Source organism: Anomalospiza imberbis, chromosome 4 (assembly GCF_031753505.1).
Source record: "Anomalospiza imberbis isolate Cuckoo-Finch-1a 21T00152 chromosome 4, ASM3175350v1, whole genome shotgun sequence".
NCBI classification, from domain to species: Eukaryota; Metazoa; Chordata; class Aves; order Passeriformes; family Viduidae; genus Anomalospiza; species Anomalospiza imberbis.
The window spans coordinates 2,356,158-2,377,421 of record NC_089684.1 but is presented as its reverse complement, the minus strand read 5'-3'; the positions used below and the strand labels follow the sequence as shown (position 1 = coordinate 2,377,421).

The 21,264-nt window shown below is 34.5% G+C and overlaps 1 protein-coding gene across 5 annotated transcripts in view; it reads left to right on the top strand.

Annotated features, from left to right (window-relative positions):
* SGCZ (sarcoglycan zeta) overlaps nucleotides 1-21,264 on the top strand; it is a 395,300-nt gene that overhangs the window by 207,768 nt on the left and 166,268 nt on the right. For 2 of the 5 annotated variants that reach the window (XM_068186811.1, XM_068186810.1), the window contains one exon: nucleotides 12,674-12,774. In XM_068186811.1, coding sequence (XP_068042912.1) covers nucleotides 12,763-12,774 — 12 coding nt within the window. In that variant the 5' untranslated portion in view covers nucleotides 12,674-12,762. Of the gene's footprint in view, nucleotides 1-12,658; nucleotides 12,869-21,264 lie in introns of all 5 variants that reach the window. The other 3 variants (XM_068186808.1, XM_068186807.1, XM_068186809.1) reach the window with 2 other exon arrangements.

Genomic DNA, 21,264 nt, shown 5'->3' with positions numbered 1-21,264 from the left:
TTTGGCTATAGGTGCTTCATAACCCAAGCTATTCATAATTAAAGATGGAATAAATGTCCCCTTTAATCACAGAATTTTTTAACTTTTTCTTCTTTTAAATTTTTATCCATATTAATTCAGACAATTAGTCTTGCTCAAGAAAACTGCTATTCATCATTAAATGGATATAATCTTAAATTGCAGTACTTCCCATTCTCCTACACTAAGTATAATGCAGAGACTTCACCTCTATCATGGTTTAACCCCAGCCAGCAACTAAGCCCCACACAGCCTCTTTCCCATTCTTCCACCCACTGGAAGGGGGTAAGAATCAGAAAAGTAGAAGTAAAAAACATGTTGGTTCAGATAAAAACAGTTTGATAGGCAAAGCAAAAGCTGCACAAACAAGCAAAGCAAGGAATTAATTCACTGCCTTCCCATGGACAGGCAGGTGTTCAGCCATCTCCACAAGAGCAGAGCCCCACGTAACGATAACTTGGGAAGACAATTCCCACCGCTCTGAACATCTCGCCTCTTCCTTCTTCTCCCTTCTTTAGACACTGAGCATGATGCCACATATTGGGTCATAGCTGACCTGGCTATCCCCCCTCCCAGTGCCTTTTGCACCCCCGGTCTCCCTGCTGACAGGGTGGCATGAGAAGCAGAAAAGGCCTTGGCTCCGTGCCAGTGCTGCTCAGCAATGAAAAAAGCGTCCCTCTGATATCAGCACGGGTTTTGGCACAAATCTGAAGTATACCCCCATACAGCCTACTACTGAGAAATTTAACTCTACCCCAGCAAAAAACGACAAAGAATAAAGAGCCAGCTGAAAGATTTTTGTATTCACTAGGTGAAATATCTTTCTGTACAGGGGGCTCGGGGGAATACAGCAGTTTCCATTTTTTTGGTCTGCCTGAAATTTAAAAGCCTGTGTGACAAAATGAGATGTTTTGTACATAAACAAGAAGATCAATCTTAACTCTCGAAGGGAAACTTATTATGAATGAAAGTGGTTCCTCTGATATTTTTTTTCTGCTAGATTGATTTATCCAATATAAATGATTGATTTCAATCTAGATATATCAAAATGGGACTAGCATAACATAGCATGCATAGATTTTACTTAATTTAGAAGAACATAACATCACTAAAATTTTGGGTTGAAGTGTTTAATGACTACAAAAGCCATACCTATTATTCTAAAACAAAGTAATTCTATCCTGGAAGTAAAAAAAAAAAGGATATCTCTAGATCCTGTAGACATATTAATTGCATTTTAGGTCTTCTGAGTCCAAACAGGGTATGATTACCCACTCTTTTCTAGTTTTTTTTTGAATAAATAAACAAAAACTCTTACCCAATCATAGAATCCTGAAGATTCCAAGATGTGGTGGCCATTTTCATCCTAGTTGTACACACAATTTTTCACTTTTACGGTACAGTATTGCCTTTCTTACAATGAAAGGCATTGTAGGCTCAGGGAAGAACAGTCCTTTTGATCTGGCAGTTCCCTTTGTCCTATGTACGTTTGTAGCGCTTATCGTGAATGCTTTCTTGTATTTTCCCAAGATGGCCTAGTGAAAACAAAAGGGAGGTACTGATGCTGATGAATGTGTACTTGGTGTACAGATGTGGAAGTGGGCACAGTTTGCTCCTGAGCTTGCGTCTGGTTACAGAGGTTGAGGCTTCAGAGGGGAAGAAATCCACACTATTTTGACAGAGCTCCAAGCGAGCTGTACGTACATTGGGAAGGTTTGATGAGGATCATGCTTCATCAGACTGCCCAACAAGAAGCTGTGCAATGCCTTGCTACTCCAGTAGCAGTTTCTAGTGAGGAGTATTTAAGGGGAAGGCCCTCTAGGGAATTTAAAGAGAGAGTAGGGCAGTTGCTAGAATCACCAGCTAGAATATGTGAACATTGAGTGGTCGAGTCTTAATACTCATTTAAAAAAGTCAGAGATAAATATTTTTTGTCTGCCCAGTAGTTTGTCTTATTTTTTATTATTCTCTGTGAAGTAATAGAAATGCAGTGTTTGAAGTTCTGTCTTCCCTGAGGTGTAGAAATAGTGCTACTATCCTCCTTTGCACTATGATGCTTCTGACTATGAATTCTGAAAATGATCCCTGTTCCTGTCTGACCCACACACTCTTGGCTTTACTTAGCTTTTTTTTTCCTGTCCATCACCAGCCTCATGTTTCCTTGTTCCTTTGAAGACTCCTAAAATACTTTTTGCCACTTAATAACAGAATTTTTATTCTCAGTGTCTTTCTGAGAATCAGCTTGCATATTTTTAAATAATAAATTGATGTATGATTATTTTAGTATTCATAAAACTAGGAATTTTAAAATTCTGTGAATACCATTTTTTAATCTTCAGTGGTGGTTTTGTGAATAAATGATGCTGTATTGCAATTCTCTGGAGTTTTTAATGAAAATATTGAACAAAAAGAGGCTTGTAATTACTGCATTCAATCAGATAATTCATTAATCAGTTCAGAAAAAATATCATTATGTGATATGATAGCTAATCCACTGAAAATTAGTTTTGCAAAATATTTAGGTGCACTAGTACAAATGTTTTATGAAACCAAGTTTTTATTTTCTATTTTACATTTCATTATAAAGTAATTATTCTTTGGGACAGAATTGAAACAGATATGTGAAGTTTTTACATTTAACCCCTTTTTCCTCTGTTGATAAATACTTTGTGAAAGGATCCTGATTTGTTGACCAAATTCTACTAAACAATACCCCCTAAATTAATTAAGTATTTAGTTGTTGCTACTTATTTTCCTAGGCCTGATCCACTCTTAGTCATCAAAAGCTCAGTCTATATGATAGCTAATTCCCACTATGTGTATTTCCTGTGCTTGATTTGTATTTCCTCTATTTCAGATGACTTAGGAAGATGATTCAAGAAAATAATTTTATGCATTTATTATTTTCAATGCACTAATTATGTTGCAAGGAATGGAAAGCTTTGAAACCCTAAGAATGCCAGGTTCCCTGTTGCTTTAGCAGATTGGGGTGAGATTAATAAGGAATGGGTAGGTTTAGGCAATTATGAGGTCATTTTCTCTAAAGGAATGTCTTTATACCTTTATAGCTAAACCTCATTAATAGGCTAAAGCTAGTGAGGAATTAGCTTTCCACAGAGATGGAGTTCAGCATGGAATGGCTCTAGAATCTAAAATCAAGGTCCTAAGTCCATTGATATTTGAAAGCTGAAATTCTGCAAAAGCTGCATCACCATAAGTTTGCATAAAGAAGAAAAAATGTACCAAGGTGTAGGATACATCCACCAAAAATTACTGTTGCTGACGAAAAAGGCATCGATGCATGAGGAATTTTCTATAAGTGTTAGAAAGTATTTTCAGGCTTTTATGCCATCTATCAGTAGGTTGGTTGAGCATAAATATGAAATCTAAGGATTTTTTTTTTTTTTTGGTAGAAAAGATCCCTTATAAGAAATATAAAGGATGAATTTCAGTAAGCTGGTTTGGATTTTTGCAAACTCTAACTATACAGGATCTAGTCTGAACATTTCTGATCACAAGATTTGATTCATTGATCCAAAAGTGAGTGGGTAACTGGTCAAATGGGAGATTCTGGTTCCACCATACCTCCTGCAACTTGCCTCTGTCACAAAGTTTATCATTCATCTTGAGATTCTGGTGAGCATGGATAGGAATCACTTGATTACTGGTGAGCTTACAGTAGCCAAATTAGTGCTGAAGAATTAAAAACATGGAATATTAATCTGACAGATTTTATCTGAAGGAAACTCTGAATGCTCTTATTTGTTTATAAGAAAAGTGTGATGGGGTGTTAAAAACAAACTATTGAAGAAATAATATTTTCCCTTTTTTGTTGTTTTTGTGTTGCTGAGGATTTCTGCTGACCCTGGAAATTTCATTACTTTCCTGGATTGTTCTCAGTAAGAGTTGCTTCTTGCTTTTTGACAGTCACAGATAGTTTCTAGGATATGCAAAGGTGTTTTCTGCTGATGTGGTCTCTGCCTTTCCAAAATACTCAGACAATTAGCTTACTTTTGCAAATTAGGAGAGTGAATGTTTGGCTACTTTCCCAGTTTTTTGTTTACTGCAAAAATTGTTGTTTCTTGAGCCACAGCTATGCCCCTTTTACTGGGTTTTTGGGGTTTTTTTTGGTATTTTTCTTATTTTCTTTACACATATTTTTTTACAACTATACTGATTGAGTCATGCCAATTTTTCTCACAGCTCATTTATTAGGCTTTCCCCCTTACCCACAGATATCTAAGTCACTTGTAGGGTTAAAATGGACTTCTGGAGGACTTCTGCTCATTTTTCTGTATTTTTATAGCTGTCTTCCCACTAGCATCTTCAAAGACTGTTTTCCAGTCTTTTGTTTTTTTCTTCCAGATCATTTGTCTGTCTCTCTTTTCTGTACTTGATCTCTCTTGAATATCCTGTTCCCAAGAATTAGACTGAGTAATGACTTTTGAGTAAGAGTCTCCAAACAAATCAAGTGTTTGATATTTGTCAGTTTTCCATTTTGCTGACCACGGTTTCTTGCAGGGACAGGCAGCTGCACACTGTCTATTGATAAAGCTGGCTCAGTAGAGTTCCAGTGAAGAGCAGTTATTTTTTTCTTCCAACTGTGCTTACATGTATCTTAGAAGATAAAATGGCATTGGCAGTGGCTCCTCCCTCCTTCAATCTCTTCTTAGTATGAAAAGAAAGCTTCATTTGTTCAATTCCAGTCAGTTGTCTCTTCATCAGGCTATATTGATTTTTTTTTTTTCCCAGCAGGAAGAGCTCATTATCTGTAGGCTGAGTCTCATTTCATTTTCATTAACCACTTGAGGAAAGTCAGGAAAAACCTCTGCCTGCATTAGACTATCAAAGGATTTAGGCCAGTTCCTTCCAATAAAGAACTGAATGCAGTAAAAATGAGATATAGATGACCACCTGAATCTCTCTAGTTCTCCCACAGTAACTGAAAGGATTGGCTGTTTTTCACCTAGAATTTGAGTGAACACATATTGTTTAACCCAAGATGTGGTAGCATCCTATTAATTGCTCAAAGGGGAAAAAAAAAGTAAAAAAAATTCTCAGTACTGCCAACTTAGGTAGTGAATATGGAAGAAAGGTATGATTGAATCATTACATATTAAATGTCTTCATTATTTGTAAGTACTTGAAACCCCTCTTAAATAAGGAAACAGCTTTTGTGTGATTGAGCTTCCTCCTCAGTGCTTTGTATCTTGTTAAATCCAAACAAGTTGACTGTTGGTCAATGACAGTGCTTCTGCATGCATTTTCAGGATGAAGCAAATGCAAACAGAAGTAGAATGGAGAAAATGAAAAGGTGGAAACTATTCTAAAGTGTGTGATTCCATTTTTGATGAAAAATATTGCCAGGGTGATTTAGGAGTTTATATCTCCTTTTTGTAATTAATACTACACATCAAACTGTGTCAAAATAGTTTTGGAAAATATTATTAAAATCTTTTTCATCTAGGGATCTTAAGTGATTTGGGATCTTGCAACCAAAACTGTTATGTTTCTTTCCAACAGATCAACTAACATCTCAAAAGAAAGTCAATTTTTTTTTTTTGCACTTTAAAACACATAACTACATTGTTTCATTATTGAATATAATTTTAAAAATGCAGTAAACAATCATTTCAAATTTCCTGTAATAAGAAATTGTTTCTCTACTGATGTACTTTTAATGCTGCTTTTTGATCACTGATGAACATGATTCTGAAGTTTCCTTTCTCTTGAAAGTTTTACAAATTGCACTTCATGTTCAGCATCTCTTGGTTTGGATTCTTTTTTGCTGAGATGTCATTGCTCATGTGGGTGCTAGATAGATGGGTAGTCTTTTGTTATGGTATTAGGATGCCATGAAGATGGTTTATAAAGAGACAGGCACAGAAGCAAGCCATCGCAGTGAAACCACATTTATAAATTATAAAACTGCTGATCAGAGTTGCATCCATTAGTAACCAGGAAGATGAATAAGCTACTTAAAGGGAGGAAATGCTGAAGACAAAAACATATAAACTTACATTCCGTGTCTCTGCACAAACTACTTAGATGTTGTCCACAGCTTTTTGGTATCATCTAAAATACATGGTAAACTTACAGAATAATGACTTAAATCTCTATTCTGAGAGTATTTTAAGAATTGAGTTTTTAATGAGTGGTATCTTGGTCAAACTGTGGTGACCAGAATGTTAATATTTACTCCCTGGTAAAACACCTCTCTTGTAATATTTTAAAAATGTTATTCTTTTAGACTGAAGCAGGAACCCATATCAGTACATTCTATAAAATTAAAGATTACTGTATATGTGTCTATCAGTCTATATCTAGATCATCCATTTATCTATTTATCTATCTATCTATCTTTACACACATATATGTATTTTTGAACCTAATTCTGACAGTGGGCTCTGTCTTCTTCCATTAAGATGAATTCAGCTCTTTCCTGCCTGTACTCTTAATTGGCAGACAGGTAAAATATAGCTTATATCTTTAGAGCTTTGGATAGTAGTAAGAATTGATCCATGCTTGTGTTCCTGTAACACCAATAACACCTTTAGTTTGCATATTGATATAATTATGATTACTTATCTATATGACTGTGATTACTATTGATTAAAAAATATCCTGAAGGGATGGAAAATCTATTAATATTGTATATGAGGACATTAAATTCACATTAAGGTAAAACCAATGAAAAAAAGAATCAGTGTAGTTGTGCCTGTGTACATTACTGAAGAAACTCAACAGATACAAGCAAAACCCAAAATTTAGTCAGCCTCTTTTTAAGAAATACTCCTGTTCTTCATATCATAGCACTTAGTGCAGCTTTTTTAGTACTCTGATATCTGTTCCATGTTATTTTTCATATGAATTAACAGATTTATGTGTTTTAGGCCAGAAGAGACAAGTATGTGGATTCATATCTACAAGTATTGGTTTTCTAGCCAAACGATGTAGTTGTGCTACACATATATGAAAATAAAAGGAAAAGGAACAGTATTTAAAAGCTTATTTTCCATCTTCCTAGAAATTCAGGTTTTCATTCATATTTCCTAGCTTTCCCCTTCTTTCATTGGAGACTACATGATTACGCTACCATGAAATTTAGACTCCAAACTACAGGCAGCAATGAGCTATTTAAATCAGATATTTCCTCATAAAGTCTTCATTCCACCTGCTGCTTCCAGTCCAGCTGAGTTTGGTGAATCTGCCACTCTTAAAACAGCTTTCCTGACTCTTGAAGATTACACTTTTGCCACCACCTAGTGAAACTGTTTTAACAAAATCTATCATTCACAGAGGAAAATTAGAGCCAGTTTTTGTGAAGGTACTGAAATATTGGTCCGGCCATCTTCCATTAATGTGGTTGCCATGTTTTATCCTGATGAGATATCATTAGCAAAGACATTATTCATCCTATCTTCTCAGTGGCCTTAACAGAGGGAGGTGAGCAATGTAAAGTGCTAGTCCTAGCACTTGTCAGTGTGCTGTGCCTTACTGTGATATGTAGAGCAACAGGGATGAGGGCCCACCAGGTTAAGAGAAAAGTGGTGGGTTTTTTAAACTGAGATCCAATGGTTTGCTGAAGTTTTCCTGACTTCGTTGCTATTTTATTAGTCTTTTATAATTTATTCAGTAAGACAAAATTTATCTCTTTTTTTCTAGCAGAAGGAATATTTTAGATAAAGTCCAGAGACATATCACAGGTGGTAGGGCAGAATGCTGCTGTATCTTTTAGCAGTCTGTCACCTTAGGCATCTGCTTTTCTCTGAGACAACTCCGCTATATGGAATCTTGTGTTGCTGCTAGTGGACTTCTGGGATCCCACCTAGTATAGAACACCTCAAGAAGTTATTCTCAAACACCACATGCAGCTAGATGATTATAAAGCAAAATAAAGTGTAATAATGAGCAAGTTTTTGAAACCAAAACTTATTTTAAAAATACACTAAAAATGTATTGAAATGTGGTTCAGTTCTGAAAATGTATCTTAGAAAGGCATATTTTTTGAGAAGCATGAAGCCTGAGCTGGATTTGAATCCAGCTTCCTTGAAAATCCAGTATAGCACATTATTATTATTTAGAAATATTTCAATTCACAGAACAGTGGTAAAAAGTATGATTCTCTTCATTACATGATTATTTATTCTTTTAACATGCTGTGAACTTCATTGTGCAGAGAATATTGCAATTAAATAAGTTGAACAGAACAGCCATAAATGCTCACACTAAGTAATAATGGTAATAGTATCAGGTATCAGGTTATCAGTACCAGACTGATATTCATTTTTGTGAAGTGATAATTTTATTGGAAAGTAATATCCAAGAAGCAAACATTTATTGTCCTTTTATAGACAATTGTTTCAGTAAGTGTTTAGTAAGCACTGGCATCACAGGGAGAAAACTGTGTGCCTCAGCTGCTGTCCTGCCTGTGGCTATAATGAGGTCTCTGTAGTAATCTAACTGTATTGAGTTAGGAAAAAATTAAATTCTAATTGTCAACATAAAGCCCAGCAAATTGTCAGTAAAAATATACTGATTTAAGCCTCATTGACATTGATGACAAAACTGTACTTTGTGGCCAAGAAAAAAAGCAGATTCTTCTGAATTATTAAACTTCAAACCACATAAATTATGTAATCAACGGACTTTATGTACAGCCTGATAGTGAAGTTATTTGCATATGTTTTTTTCCTTTAGGTTTTCAAGGGTGCAAAGGGATTTCCAGATGCCTTCATTAGAAATCAGAGTTTTGGAGTGTTGTGTACAATTCTACCTTCATTTCTAAAAGCTACAAGAAGAAAAATCCACAGCAGAACAAAAAAAGTATCCAAACCTCAGATCAGAATCCTGAAATACCTCTGATTTGACACTTACATGACAAAACTAGTCTATGATAAATAAGTTTTTTACTTTGTTGTGAGGCACAGTTTGTTTAGTCTCCATCCTCCAGATCACATCTTTGAACTCCATTCTGTGGTTCCATGACACATCCTAGTACAGGTCTCAGATGAGCCACACTCTCCAAATCCTTTTGAGCTGCCGAGGCAGTTTTAGTAATGATACCAATTATACTAAAGAGAAAAATAAGTAAAATCCCAGAAATTCAAAATTGCCCTTCAGGGCAATAAGGATTTATGCTGTGTTGCCTGAAATGTGCAATAGATTGATGAGGCTTTTATCTTATCTGGCAAATGATTCGTGACCCAATGACTGTTTGAAGTAGGGTCAGTTGCTGACACAGTTTTGGCTGCCTTTGAAAGGCTTGAATGGCTAATGCCAAAAGGAGAAGACTTAGCAGCTGTCAGGTGTAGCCCATATAAAAATTTCAGAGAAGTTACTCTCTCCCTCCAATATTTAATTATCTAAGAATGCAGCTCTACTCCCTTTTCAATCCCATTCTTGATATAATCTCAACCAAATCAAGATAATAAAATATTTTTTGTGAATTTGGGAAGTATTCTAGATTACCAAACACTTGAAAAAGAGATTGAACAATTCATCTGCTTCAACACATACTGGAAGTGACAGGAGGAGCTTCATGTATAGTTGCTTGGCATTTAAAATGATTTCTAGGAAAAATCATCCATTTTTGCATCAGACTTTTTCAAAAGATACAAACCACTTGCTTGTCATCTTATTTGTTTTTATAATGAGCTTCTTGATTTCATCCCAAGTCTTGATTTTAAAGCCAAGGTTGAGATATCATATTTGTGTATTTATTACACAAGAAGTGCTATGGTTCTTATAGCACTTCCTGCTCTGTATGATGCATTTTTCACCATGTAGGGTAAACTTTCAGCTAAAGTCTATAAATAAAACAGTAACATTATTTTCTGCTGTAAGCTTAACGCCACATACTGTGTGAGGGGAAGCAAAATGAATGGCTGCTGTAGTGTCATACAAAAATAGACTTCTCCACAGCATTACCTGCTGGCCAAGAGGCTGTGTTACTTTCAGGGGGAGTGGGGAGGGCTAGCTGGTTCAGGTCAATCATTTGTATGATGTTTTGAGCTATGGCTAGTCATGACCAGATTCCTTTTTCCTTTTTTTTTTTTTTTCCCTCTGAATGATGGTGTGATGAATTTTCCTTGCTAGCTATAGTTCTTCTGCATCTGAAGGTCTAAGGCTCATCCAATTCCTTATCAACCCAAATGAATATTGGGTCTAGATGCTGTCCTACTGTGAATTTATATTTTAAAGTGTTTTTATGTTTTCATTCTTTCTATGAATTTAGGGAATAATGCAGAGAGAATCAATCAGTAATGAAAATGTCTAGGAGTAGTTTTATGTTCCAGGTGACAGTTTCAACAGAAGGTATGGGCCCCTTCCTTGGGTTCACAGGTCCAGACAGGCTCCTGCTGCAGCATGGGCTCTCCATGGGGTTGCAAACTCTGGCCCCTCAGGCTAATCCGCCATGGGATCTTCCATGGGCTGTGGTGTGGATTTCTCCTCTCCTATGGCCCTCCATGAGCTGCAGGGGCAGAGTTTGCTTCACCAAGCCTCACAGACCTGAAGAGTATAGAGGGAACTGAGTGATGCCTGGCTGTGGTGATGGAATAAAATGCCGTCGTATTTAACGATTGTGTTGCAAAGGGTCTGTTCCATGGGACTGTATTCACAGTTTTAGGACAAGTGCTACTTCTGACATTGTCATCATCTGAAAGTTGGCTTTTCAACTATTTTTATTGAAAGTATTTTTGTATAGGTAATATATAAAGTTAAATCACAAGAAAATTGAAATCGTGTAAAATTAACCAGTTACTTAAAATCTCAAAATTTAATCATACATTGCATTTTTCTTGCAATTGCTGGCTAAATAAATGTGTAAAAACTCATTATAAGGAGAAAGTTGATTAACCAATTTATGTACTTAGTTTCTGGATATATAGGACATTTTCACACAACTAGGATGAAAACTTCTGGATATGATGAGATGATGCAAGGTCTTAAAACCTGGCCATATTTTGCTTTGGGAGAATTGAGAAATGTCACAGAGGAAATTTTGTTTATAAAATTCACTACATAAAAAAACCACTAAACATTGCATTTAATTGAAACTAAACATTGCATTTAATTAAAGAGGAGAAATCATGACTGAAAAAAAATTAAAATTGCAAAATGCCTGTTTGCTAACTGACTTAAAATTTACTTATTAAATTCTTCTTTTCTCTCTTGACTTATTTCAGTGATATATATACTGTCACAATGTGGATGTGTGTACTATGACTTATGGCTCTAATTATTCACTGTGAGTTAATTTATTCCATTAATATCTCATTCACTAGAAGAATGGTAAAACATAGAGTGTTGAGTTGGATAAATATCTAGCAACACAGATAATTACATGAACATTTTTGAGCATCCCATTTTAAAAATCTTATGAAATCAACATTTCTTAGATCCTTCAAACGAATGTAATCTGGTTTATTTTTTCTCCTTGGACCAACTGACTCATTTTTGTGCATTTTTACTTTTTTTTAATCAAAAGAACAGTAGCATTTAAGCTCAAAATTTATTGTTTTATCAGCTTTATAAGTTTGTTGGGTTTGTGTTTGTTTGTTTTGGATTTTTTCATTTTGTTTTGTATTGTCTTCCTCCTGAGCACAAAACCTATTAAAACAACATTTCTAATGGGCATATTACAGAAAGAACTCTTACAGAAACAGGATGAGACTGCTTTAATTTAATTTTTAAGTCACAGAGAAAATTTAATACCTTCTGGTCTAAAGGCAATGTGACAGCTGAGTATGAATATATGTATGATATATTATACATATGAATATATGTATGATATATTATACATATAATAATATGATATATATACATATAATAATATGATATAATACATATAATAATATGAGTATGAATATCTGTAAAAGACAGCTGTGGAGGAAAAAAAAAACAGTTTCTTATTAAATAGCATAAATATTTTTGTTTTAAGGAAATATTAATAGAAAGTTCTTTAAGCAGTTTGCAAATGGCTACTGCTTGCTTGTGTGTGAGAAGAATTTAAACTAGTTCAGGAATTTAACAGATTATACTTGTATCTGTCTCTTAAAGGGTAAAATGGGGTTTTTTTGGTAAAATAAGGTGGCATGTATAATAGCATCATTATTAATTTAATTTGCTAAGTATAATAAAAGACTGAAAACTTTATTTATGAAAGATGTATTTTAGAAAGGTGATATTTTTCTTCTGTTTGTAAAAGGGAGCGTACTGGCTACAAGCTATATGAAGAAAATTGCCTTTATCTCAGCCAAAACCAGTACAAAAGAAAAGGTACATGACTCTCTTTCTCCAGAACCAAATTTTACTTAATGATCTCATTAAGGACAATAAAACAATATTCAGAATTAGAGTGTAAAATACATGCAAGGATTACTTTTATTTTTTAATAGTTTATTGCTGATAAATTTGAAATGCAAATCCAATTTGAAATAGAAACCAAAAGTTTACTTTAAATTCATAAAATCCATCAAATTCATGCTAGATGCCTAGGACAAATAACATTGATGTGATTAGCGCTAGATGAATGCATCTCTTCTGTGCCCATAGAAACTGATTTTCTATACATTCTGAGATAATTTTCATGTAATATTACATGTGAAAACCAGATCTCTCATTTACTTATACTTACATCTTTCTTTTACAGATGACACGAGAGCAGTATATATTAGCAACACAACAGAACAGCCTTCCAAGGACTGAACATCCTCAGTTTTACCCAGTAGGGATTTATGGATGGCGAAAGAGGTGCTTATACTTCTTTGTCCTTCTGCTGTTGGTTACCATGATTGTTAATTTAGCAATGACAATATGGATTTTGAAGGTTATGAATTTCACAGTGGTAAGTATTACAGTAACTTTATGTACCTCATTTCTTCAAGTACTAAGTTCTAGGTTTTTTTTCTTTTTCCTTTACCATGATATATAGAAATCTTATAATTTTGGAGGGAAAAATGTATGTACTTGTTTGAATGTTGGCTCAGATATACTTTTTATATATCTTCTGCAGTGAGTGGACTGGTGCCCTATGTATTCTGATGTTTTTGGTCAAAAAACATATCTTCTGCAATTATATCTGGGTCTTAGAATTTTTTTGTTTGCCCAAATCAAAAGTGTCATGGTGACTGCCCCAAGCAGCTTTGTTTTCTTGTCATCACCAAATAACAAGCAGGAGCAGTTTACTGTATGTGTTCCATATAGTATCTCTTAGGAGGGAACTGGGTTGGTCATGTCAATGTATAGGTTTGGTGGTGGGTTTTTTTTGTTTGGTTGTTTTTTTTTATTTTTTTTCCTTTATATTTTGGTGTTGATGGTGGTGGGGGCGTAGGTGAGTCTAAAAGTCACATGCTTTAATGAGTCAATCTATGGCTGGAATCTTTAATATCAGCAAAGTATGTCAGATGTACACTTGAAAGAACATCTGTGTTCAATGGAAACTGTGGTAGGAGTGTGTACTAGCTGGCAGCAGGGAAGTGACTTTTTGTATATCAAAAGAAAAGACAGAACTCTACACAGTTTAAAATAGCAGTGTTTCTGCTAGGATCAGCGCAGTCTTCCTCTCTGGATTTTAACCTTCATAACCCATGTTTTTTATGTAGTTAGTTATAAAATTCCAATTCCCATGTCACAGCACATTTCTTTTCTCCATTAGTTTATGGGAAATAAAAGAATAGCCAGCAAAACCGGCATAAATCTGTGTCTAAAATTGTTCTGTATTTGTTAATGATCTGTAATGCATTTGGATTATGTGAAACTGTTGTCTGATGAGACATATTGTGCAAATTCTTCTGAGTTTCCACTAGTGGATGGACATGTTGAATTCAGATTTTGACAACTGCATGACTTTGATATTAATGTACAAAAAAGTTTGTGAGAATCTTTTGGAAAGTTGCCTTTTTTCAGAGGGGGCTTTTTTTTTTTTTTTTTTTTTTTTTTTTTTTTAGCACAAGGTGCTTTTGAAATAGGACACCCATATAAGTTTTTGCTTATCAGAATAATTATTCATTTGTACTGCAAACATATTTAGGCATAACTCTTTAAACAATTTTAAATTATAGCTTTTAAAAAGTACAGAATTTTTCGATTGATTTCCAATAGAATATTTGAAAGTACTGTTTCCATATCTGGGGATTGTTTGACCGTCCACACTACGAGCTATTATAACACTATCCAAACACTATCCAGTTTAAATTTTTTTGAATTTGATCATGCAGTTTTTAAAACAACAATTTTGAAATATTTTTATTTCCTGAATGTTAAAGTTTGTTGGAAAGTTAAAAGTTAATGGTGAATTGCTAAATCAGTGCAGGAATTTCCTGCAGAAAACAAACAGATTCTTGCAGCACTTTTAATAAAACACCTTCTCCTTGATCACGTTCAAATATATTTTTTAAATTGTGTGCTGAAGAATTAATTTACCTCTGCAGACTCATGGAATGGTAGGTAGTCTTCTACTTTGAGTAGTTAGTATTCACATTGAAATCTCTGTGTGCTAGAAGGTTGTCATGTTAAAAGTTGAGTAACATCTTCACACTCATGTCCTCACATGCACATTTGAGCAAGAGTGGGAAATTTTTATTAAGTTTGAAAAAGTCACACTCTTAGGGGTGGGTGTTTGACAGTAAAATAATTTAGTTTATCAACCTAAAGTTAGTGTATTAAAAAAGGTAATGGCTTTGAAATACAAATATATTTCTTCCACGTGCACATATATATGTACAGATAGATATAAACAAAGACATTTTATTTGTATAACTGGAGAGTGATAGGAAATCAGAAGTGCAGCTAGAAACCTCAAGAGCGCTTGCTCAAAAGAGGAATATAGCCATGATAAAAGTAATTGATGAAATTGGACTGCTTTGACATTTTGACATTATATAAAAATATTTCTGTTTTAGTATAAGTCACTGCTGAGCTTTCTATGAAGACAATAGTAATTGCAACATTTCAAGAAGTTATGAAGGGCCAGGTCATGGTTTCCCATTGCTATCTGATGATTGCAACACTGTTGATTTGTATTAGCTGTCGCCTTTCTATTTTTAACTCTAAAGCTACAGCCACTGACAATTTGGCACAATAAAAGCCTTTCTGCAATCAGGTTTCTAGCTGGAAAAGTTCTCTGAATATACTGACCTTGCACATAAAAGTCACATTCTGAATCTGAACAGTTATTCCATGTTCTTTTTATACTCAGAGTGTGAAAATAGGGTCTTGTGTAAAGCATTCATCTCATAGTAAGATAGGCAATTGATGTGAATTTTTCTTAAGGACGAATGTTGAACAGCTTATCAAAGAAGTAATTTTAAAAAATTGTTTCCTTACAATTGTGTAAAAACATCATACAGGCAAGATGTGCAAGTCTCCTTTTATCAGCTTATGTATTATGACTAGGAAACAGAGAAATGTTCAGGGATGTAACCTCTTCTTCCAGTGTACAAGGTAAGAAACTTGAAAGGTAAATTCCAGTCAAAAATCATTTCCCTGATACATAATATGTATCAGATGAGCAAAACTAAAAGTAATTAATATCCGTGTAGGAGGAATATTGGATGGAGGAATCATAGATGTAGTAATAATTTTCGAAAGATATTTTCCCACTGGTAGCTTAGTCTTACTGTCCTTTAATATCTAGTCAAGGTTTGTTCAATTATCTTTTTAGAAAGATGTAGCCAAGGAGGTCAATGGCATCTTGGCCTGTATCAAGAACAATGTGGCCAGCAGGACTTGGGACATGATTACCCCTCTGTATTTGGCACTGGTGAGGTCACACCTCAAGTATCGTGTTCCAGTTTTTTTGTCTAAAAGGACATTGAGGTGCATGTTTGAAGATAGGAACAGAACTGGCAAGTGATCTAGAAAACATGTCTTATGAGGAATGGCTGAGGGAGCAGGGGGTGTTTAGCCTGGAGAAGAAGAGGCTGAGGGGGAGACCTCATCACTCTCTACAACTGCCTAAAAGGAAGGTGTAATGAGATGGGGGTTATTTTCTTCTTCCATGTCTCAAATGAAAGGATGAGAATAAAATGGCAGAAAGTGGCCTTAAGCTGTGCCAGTGGAGGTTCAGATTACTTTTTTATTATTTTTTTTTCTCACTGAAAAAGTAGTTAGACATTAAAATAAGTTGCCCAGCCAAGGTGTGAAGTCATCATCTCTGGAAGTGTTCAAAGGGCCTCTGTATGGTTTAGGGTGGTCATGGTGGTACTGGGTGGATGGTTGGACTGGATGATCTTGAAGGACTGATTTTCAAAGGAGACATGCAAAATATCTTGGAAAAATCAAGCTAGGAACTAAAATCTGTAACTTTTGTCAGTATATAAAATAATAGCCTTGGGGGCTTGGGTTTCATGGAACACTTATAGTTTCCTTTCCTTGTACTAACCTTGGTGTGGTTCAGAGGCTACCCCATGGAAACATCTGTCTTTCACTTTCCATCAGGATGTAATTATCTCTCACTTAGTCTATGTTGTACGAGTTTGATGAAGCCTAAAGCTATTAGTCACTTTTTATCAGTCTGTACAGTTTCTATACTAGGGATTTCAGGAAGGATGGACACTCGAGTCATGACTTGGTACCAGAGCCAAGGGCTAAAATATTGATGGTTTTGTGTTTAGAACATCCCAGTTATTTCATATATGTAATATATGTGAATTTTAAAGGCTTGTGAAGAAATAGCTATTTTTTTACTCTGCCTGCATTCTTGTCATTCCGTATTTACATAGACCACAACATAAGTAATTAGCTGATTTTTTTTTTAAATCTAATCAATTTATCATTATTCTCCAATAAAATTTTTATTTTGTATCATCTTTAAGTTATTTTAATCTCAACCAAACTGTGATTTTATATAATTTATTCTTCATAGAGGTGTTAATGAATAAGGTGTATTCACAGTCTGTTTAATTACTTTACAAAAGAGATTTACTATATATTATTGTTACTAACCAAATACCACTGTAGCGATACATGACAAAGTTTTCTGCATGTATTTCAAATTAGTTTTAAAAAAGGGAATTCAAAGCATTCCTCTTATTGCTGGGATGTGACATTGTGAAATGACATTGAGCAATCATCATAGAAGCATAGGTCCAGCTCTTGGTGGAGGAGACATTTAATAACATATCTTTTATACATTTTCTAATATGTTCACAATTTGCATTGATACTGACACTTATTTAATATTATGTTGTTCCTTTGCTTATTATATGACATTGATGTCTGGAGTTTACTAAAGCTAAAAAAAATTGTCCTGTTAAAAAAAAAATTCATGTAGTTCTCTTAGATCTCTTTTTGTGTCCTGTAGCAGCCACATAGCACCAAGTTATTTTCCTGGTGTTGGTCGCACATCTGGTTTTGTGTGTCTTCATATTCTGATTACCGCTAGGAATCCATTTATGAAAAGACATTTTGTGATTCCCTGTAAGAAAGCGGCCACCTACTTCAGGTGTTTTCTCTCGCTGTAGTTGCAGTGTTGTCGTAAGTTTTGACTGCTGTCATGATACAATGTCTGTCTTGATCCATGTGAAACTCCTCTTGCCAGTACTACCAAGGGAACTACCTTTAAGATCAGGGGCCAGACATCTTATCATCTGGGTAGAGACAGTTTATTTCTCCAGGGGCTCTGAAGAGCACTTTAGCTTCAGACATAAAGCAGGGTGTAAAGAGCAGTTTGGATTCCCTGGCTAGAACACATCTGCTTGATGCCCCCAGCTGAGCATACTCCCTTTGCTGGCTGCTTAGCTCTGGATTCACATTGTATGGACAGCAGGTAGTTTGCAGGTGGAATGTCTGCCTGAATACACACAAGCCAAGTAAACCTGATTTCTTTCATATGTGACAGCATATATAATAAGGCAGCAATATGCAAACATTGATTCCCCCCTGTTTGCATAATAACAGATTATCCCTATATTCCTTTACGAGTTTCTCTTTTACAATTGGAAACTTTCAGATCTGCAAAAATCTAAATCTGAATTATAATATTCTATTAAGATTACTTATAGAGACCAGTAAACAGTGTTTTCCTGGGTTTTGGTTAATGTGCAAGAATGTGGAAATCATCCAAATATTTAACTCTCTGTGTTGGGACACACATATGCTCCTGATCTTAATATCCAATATGGACACAACACTCATAATTTCTTTCAAAGTACAATTTCCACATTAAAGTTAAAATTTGATACCTAAATTTTTAACAGCACACAACCAAATCAGCTGTGTTCAATGCTTTTATGTAGATGTAGACCAAAACGTCTTGGCATACTGAGGAAAAACAAAATCTATTTGTATAACTATACTGTAATAGAAATTATCCATTTCTCAACAAGCATGACAGCGATATGAGTGGCTACATTTCTAATATTCTTTGGCCACCAGCTTACTTTATGTTCAAAGCAATATCTGGTTATCAGTTCAGTTGGTTCTGCTGAGCTATGTGATGAAGATAGCACTTTCACATAATAATTAATACAATTTCAAGTTGAACTAGTGCAAAGGTCTTTTCCATTTCTTAGACAATCTTTGAGATGTGCCCAATTTGTAGCAGGTTGGCATTTCAAAATTATGAAGTTTTGTAATTGTGCTTATCTCAAAAATAATTTTGGCATTTGGCAAACAGAAAAATTCTTTCATTTGACAAAGGCAGCAGTTTGCTCTTAGGTTTTGAACACTTATGAATAGAAGCAGTTGATATATATTTAATAAATACATTCTGCCACATCTGCTGGTTTAATTTACTTCAATGGCAATAACTTATTGTCAATAATTTTTTAACAACTGTAAATTAATTCATTTTTTAAAATTGTATCTCTTAACTAGGTAGAAAATAATTTCTCTAGATCCATCAGTATTTTGGCTTTCAAGAACATGATGTTCTGTTTTGGGATGAATGCGAGAAAGCTCTCCTTTCCTTTTTATTTGGTTTTTATAGTGACAAAGTTCCAGTCCAGAGTAGGTAATATGATTAATTTTTAATGGTTATGAGACTTAGTCAAGATATGAGAGACCAAGGCTCAAATTGTCTCTGATGTAGATCATGTTACCGATAAGTGTTTTACCTGTAGGTTATTAGTCCTGGTTTCTGACATTTCTTTTTAATAGATATGTGGCATGTCTTCTGCTATTGCTTAATCTCAGACATTACATATCAACCCTGTAACACAGTTTATTGAAAATCCCGGTGAAATGACTATATATTCCTCAGGAATATTTTCTGCACAGATTTATAATTCTTTTAAAATGTTTAGAAAATCTTCAGCTAAAATGAATATTAGAAACCAGATGTCTGTACATGGCAGTGTATACATGTATGCACAAAGTCTTATTTATATAACTATGTTCTCATATCCTTATGGTGCACTGGAAATCAGAAATGTCAGCTTCTTGAATGAACCTGTCCGCTTTGTGAATAATTCAACAACTTACCCATAAAATGTCAGCAAATTAATCTTGCTGTGAGTTAATTTTGCTTGGACTTTTTTATCCCATTTTTTAACATTCATGTAAAAGCACAACTGTAGAGAGCTGGAGGGTATTTTGTACAATTCGTGTCCTCTTTCATTTTCAGTGCCACAGGCAAGAGTGAACTGATTTATTCTTACTCTCTTTTGAGCATTTCATATATTTGGTGTCCTGAGCACAATGAAAAACTCATTTTAAGTATTTCTAGTACCATTCCTTTAAATCACTTTTTTATCTCATCTTATATGTGTACCTCCTGTATTGCATACCTCTTTTCCTAGTCCTTATGGGGAGGAAAAAAAAAACAGTGTCAGTGCAAGCATGGTGTAGGTTTACTTGGCTGTACAGTAATTAATATAAAATCTGTTGTGTCACAGTGGAAAGGTGACTAATCTGATATCGTGTTTGTGATGCATAAGACAACAGCTTGCATGAACAGCCAAGCCACTGTTAAACATATTTTGTGAGGTATTTAATAGTACTGGACATCTCATGGAAAGATATCTTTCAGTTAAAAGTAGGAAGGTATTTTTTAAACAATCCCATTTAATAGCAGTTCTCAGCAAACATTCACTCCTTTGCTTAGTGTGCAGGTTACATTATTGATTCTGTGTGGCTGAATGCAAATCTTAAATTATTTGTTTTATTTCTGTATGTTTTGGGGTTTGTTTTTAACAAATGATCTCTTATGAAGAAAGAATGGGATAAAATTATTTTCTCATTTTTATATTTGTTTGTTCATTCAGATTTAATGGCAGATTACTAGTAGAGTTCCCAATAGAAAAAGGAAGCAAAATACATTGCACCTTAGACAGTCTTATAAAAATGTGATTTACTGTAGAAAAAAATTAACATTTTTACACAATTGTTTAAACAATTTCAACATGACCTTACAGTGGCTTTGGAAAATTTTACTGTAGTATCTAGGTCCTGACTTCCTAGGGAAAACTGCCTATAAAAATGTTTACTTTGTAGTCATGCATTGAGAACATGAAGAGGCTTTTGCTTTTGCATGGCCACTTCTTGCTGATTTGTCTCATTTCTTTGGATTTATTTCATTAAGTGTCAGGACTGACTTAGAATCAGCTAAAGGGACACAGATATAACTTGTACCTTTACGCCATGTGAGTTGACCAGCACTTCAAAGGGAGCTTGCCCCGTGTTTCAAAATGCAGATGTGTACATCTCCTACCCTTCACTGGAGTGATTCTGGTGGTGCATTAGACCATGACCACTGCAGCCTCTTATAAGGACCTTAACATTCCAAAAAAGACACAGAGTGTGGCTATAGAATGTGGCAGAAGAGATCAACAGCAGTTTAAATCCATATAATAGGTTAGCTGAAAATGTATATATATAGATATATATATATATATAGAGATATATAGAGATATATATAGATATATATAGAGATATATATATATATATATATAGAGAGAGAGAGAGAGATATATAGATATATATATTCAGTTTGTTGACATTTACCTTCTCTGAAATAATCATGTGCTCAAGCTGAGTGAACAGTGTTTACTAGACAGCTTATTCTTACTCATTCACTGTGTAAATAGGCTGGGACAAGTATTTCAGAATTTTTTTCAAATATTTGCTTTCATGAAAATGGAATTAACTTAATTTCCATTAAAGGCTTTCTGTTTTCTTTCTGTGTGCATTCTAGCATGACATTAGTGTTTATAGAAAATGAGGTTTTTAAGAGAATATTATATAAATATAATTTTGAATTTTTAAAGGTTTATAAGATAGTTCAGACACTTATATTTGTCC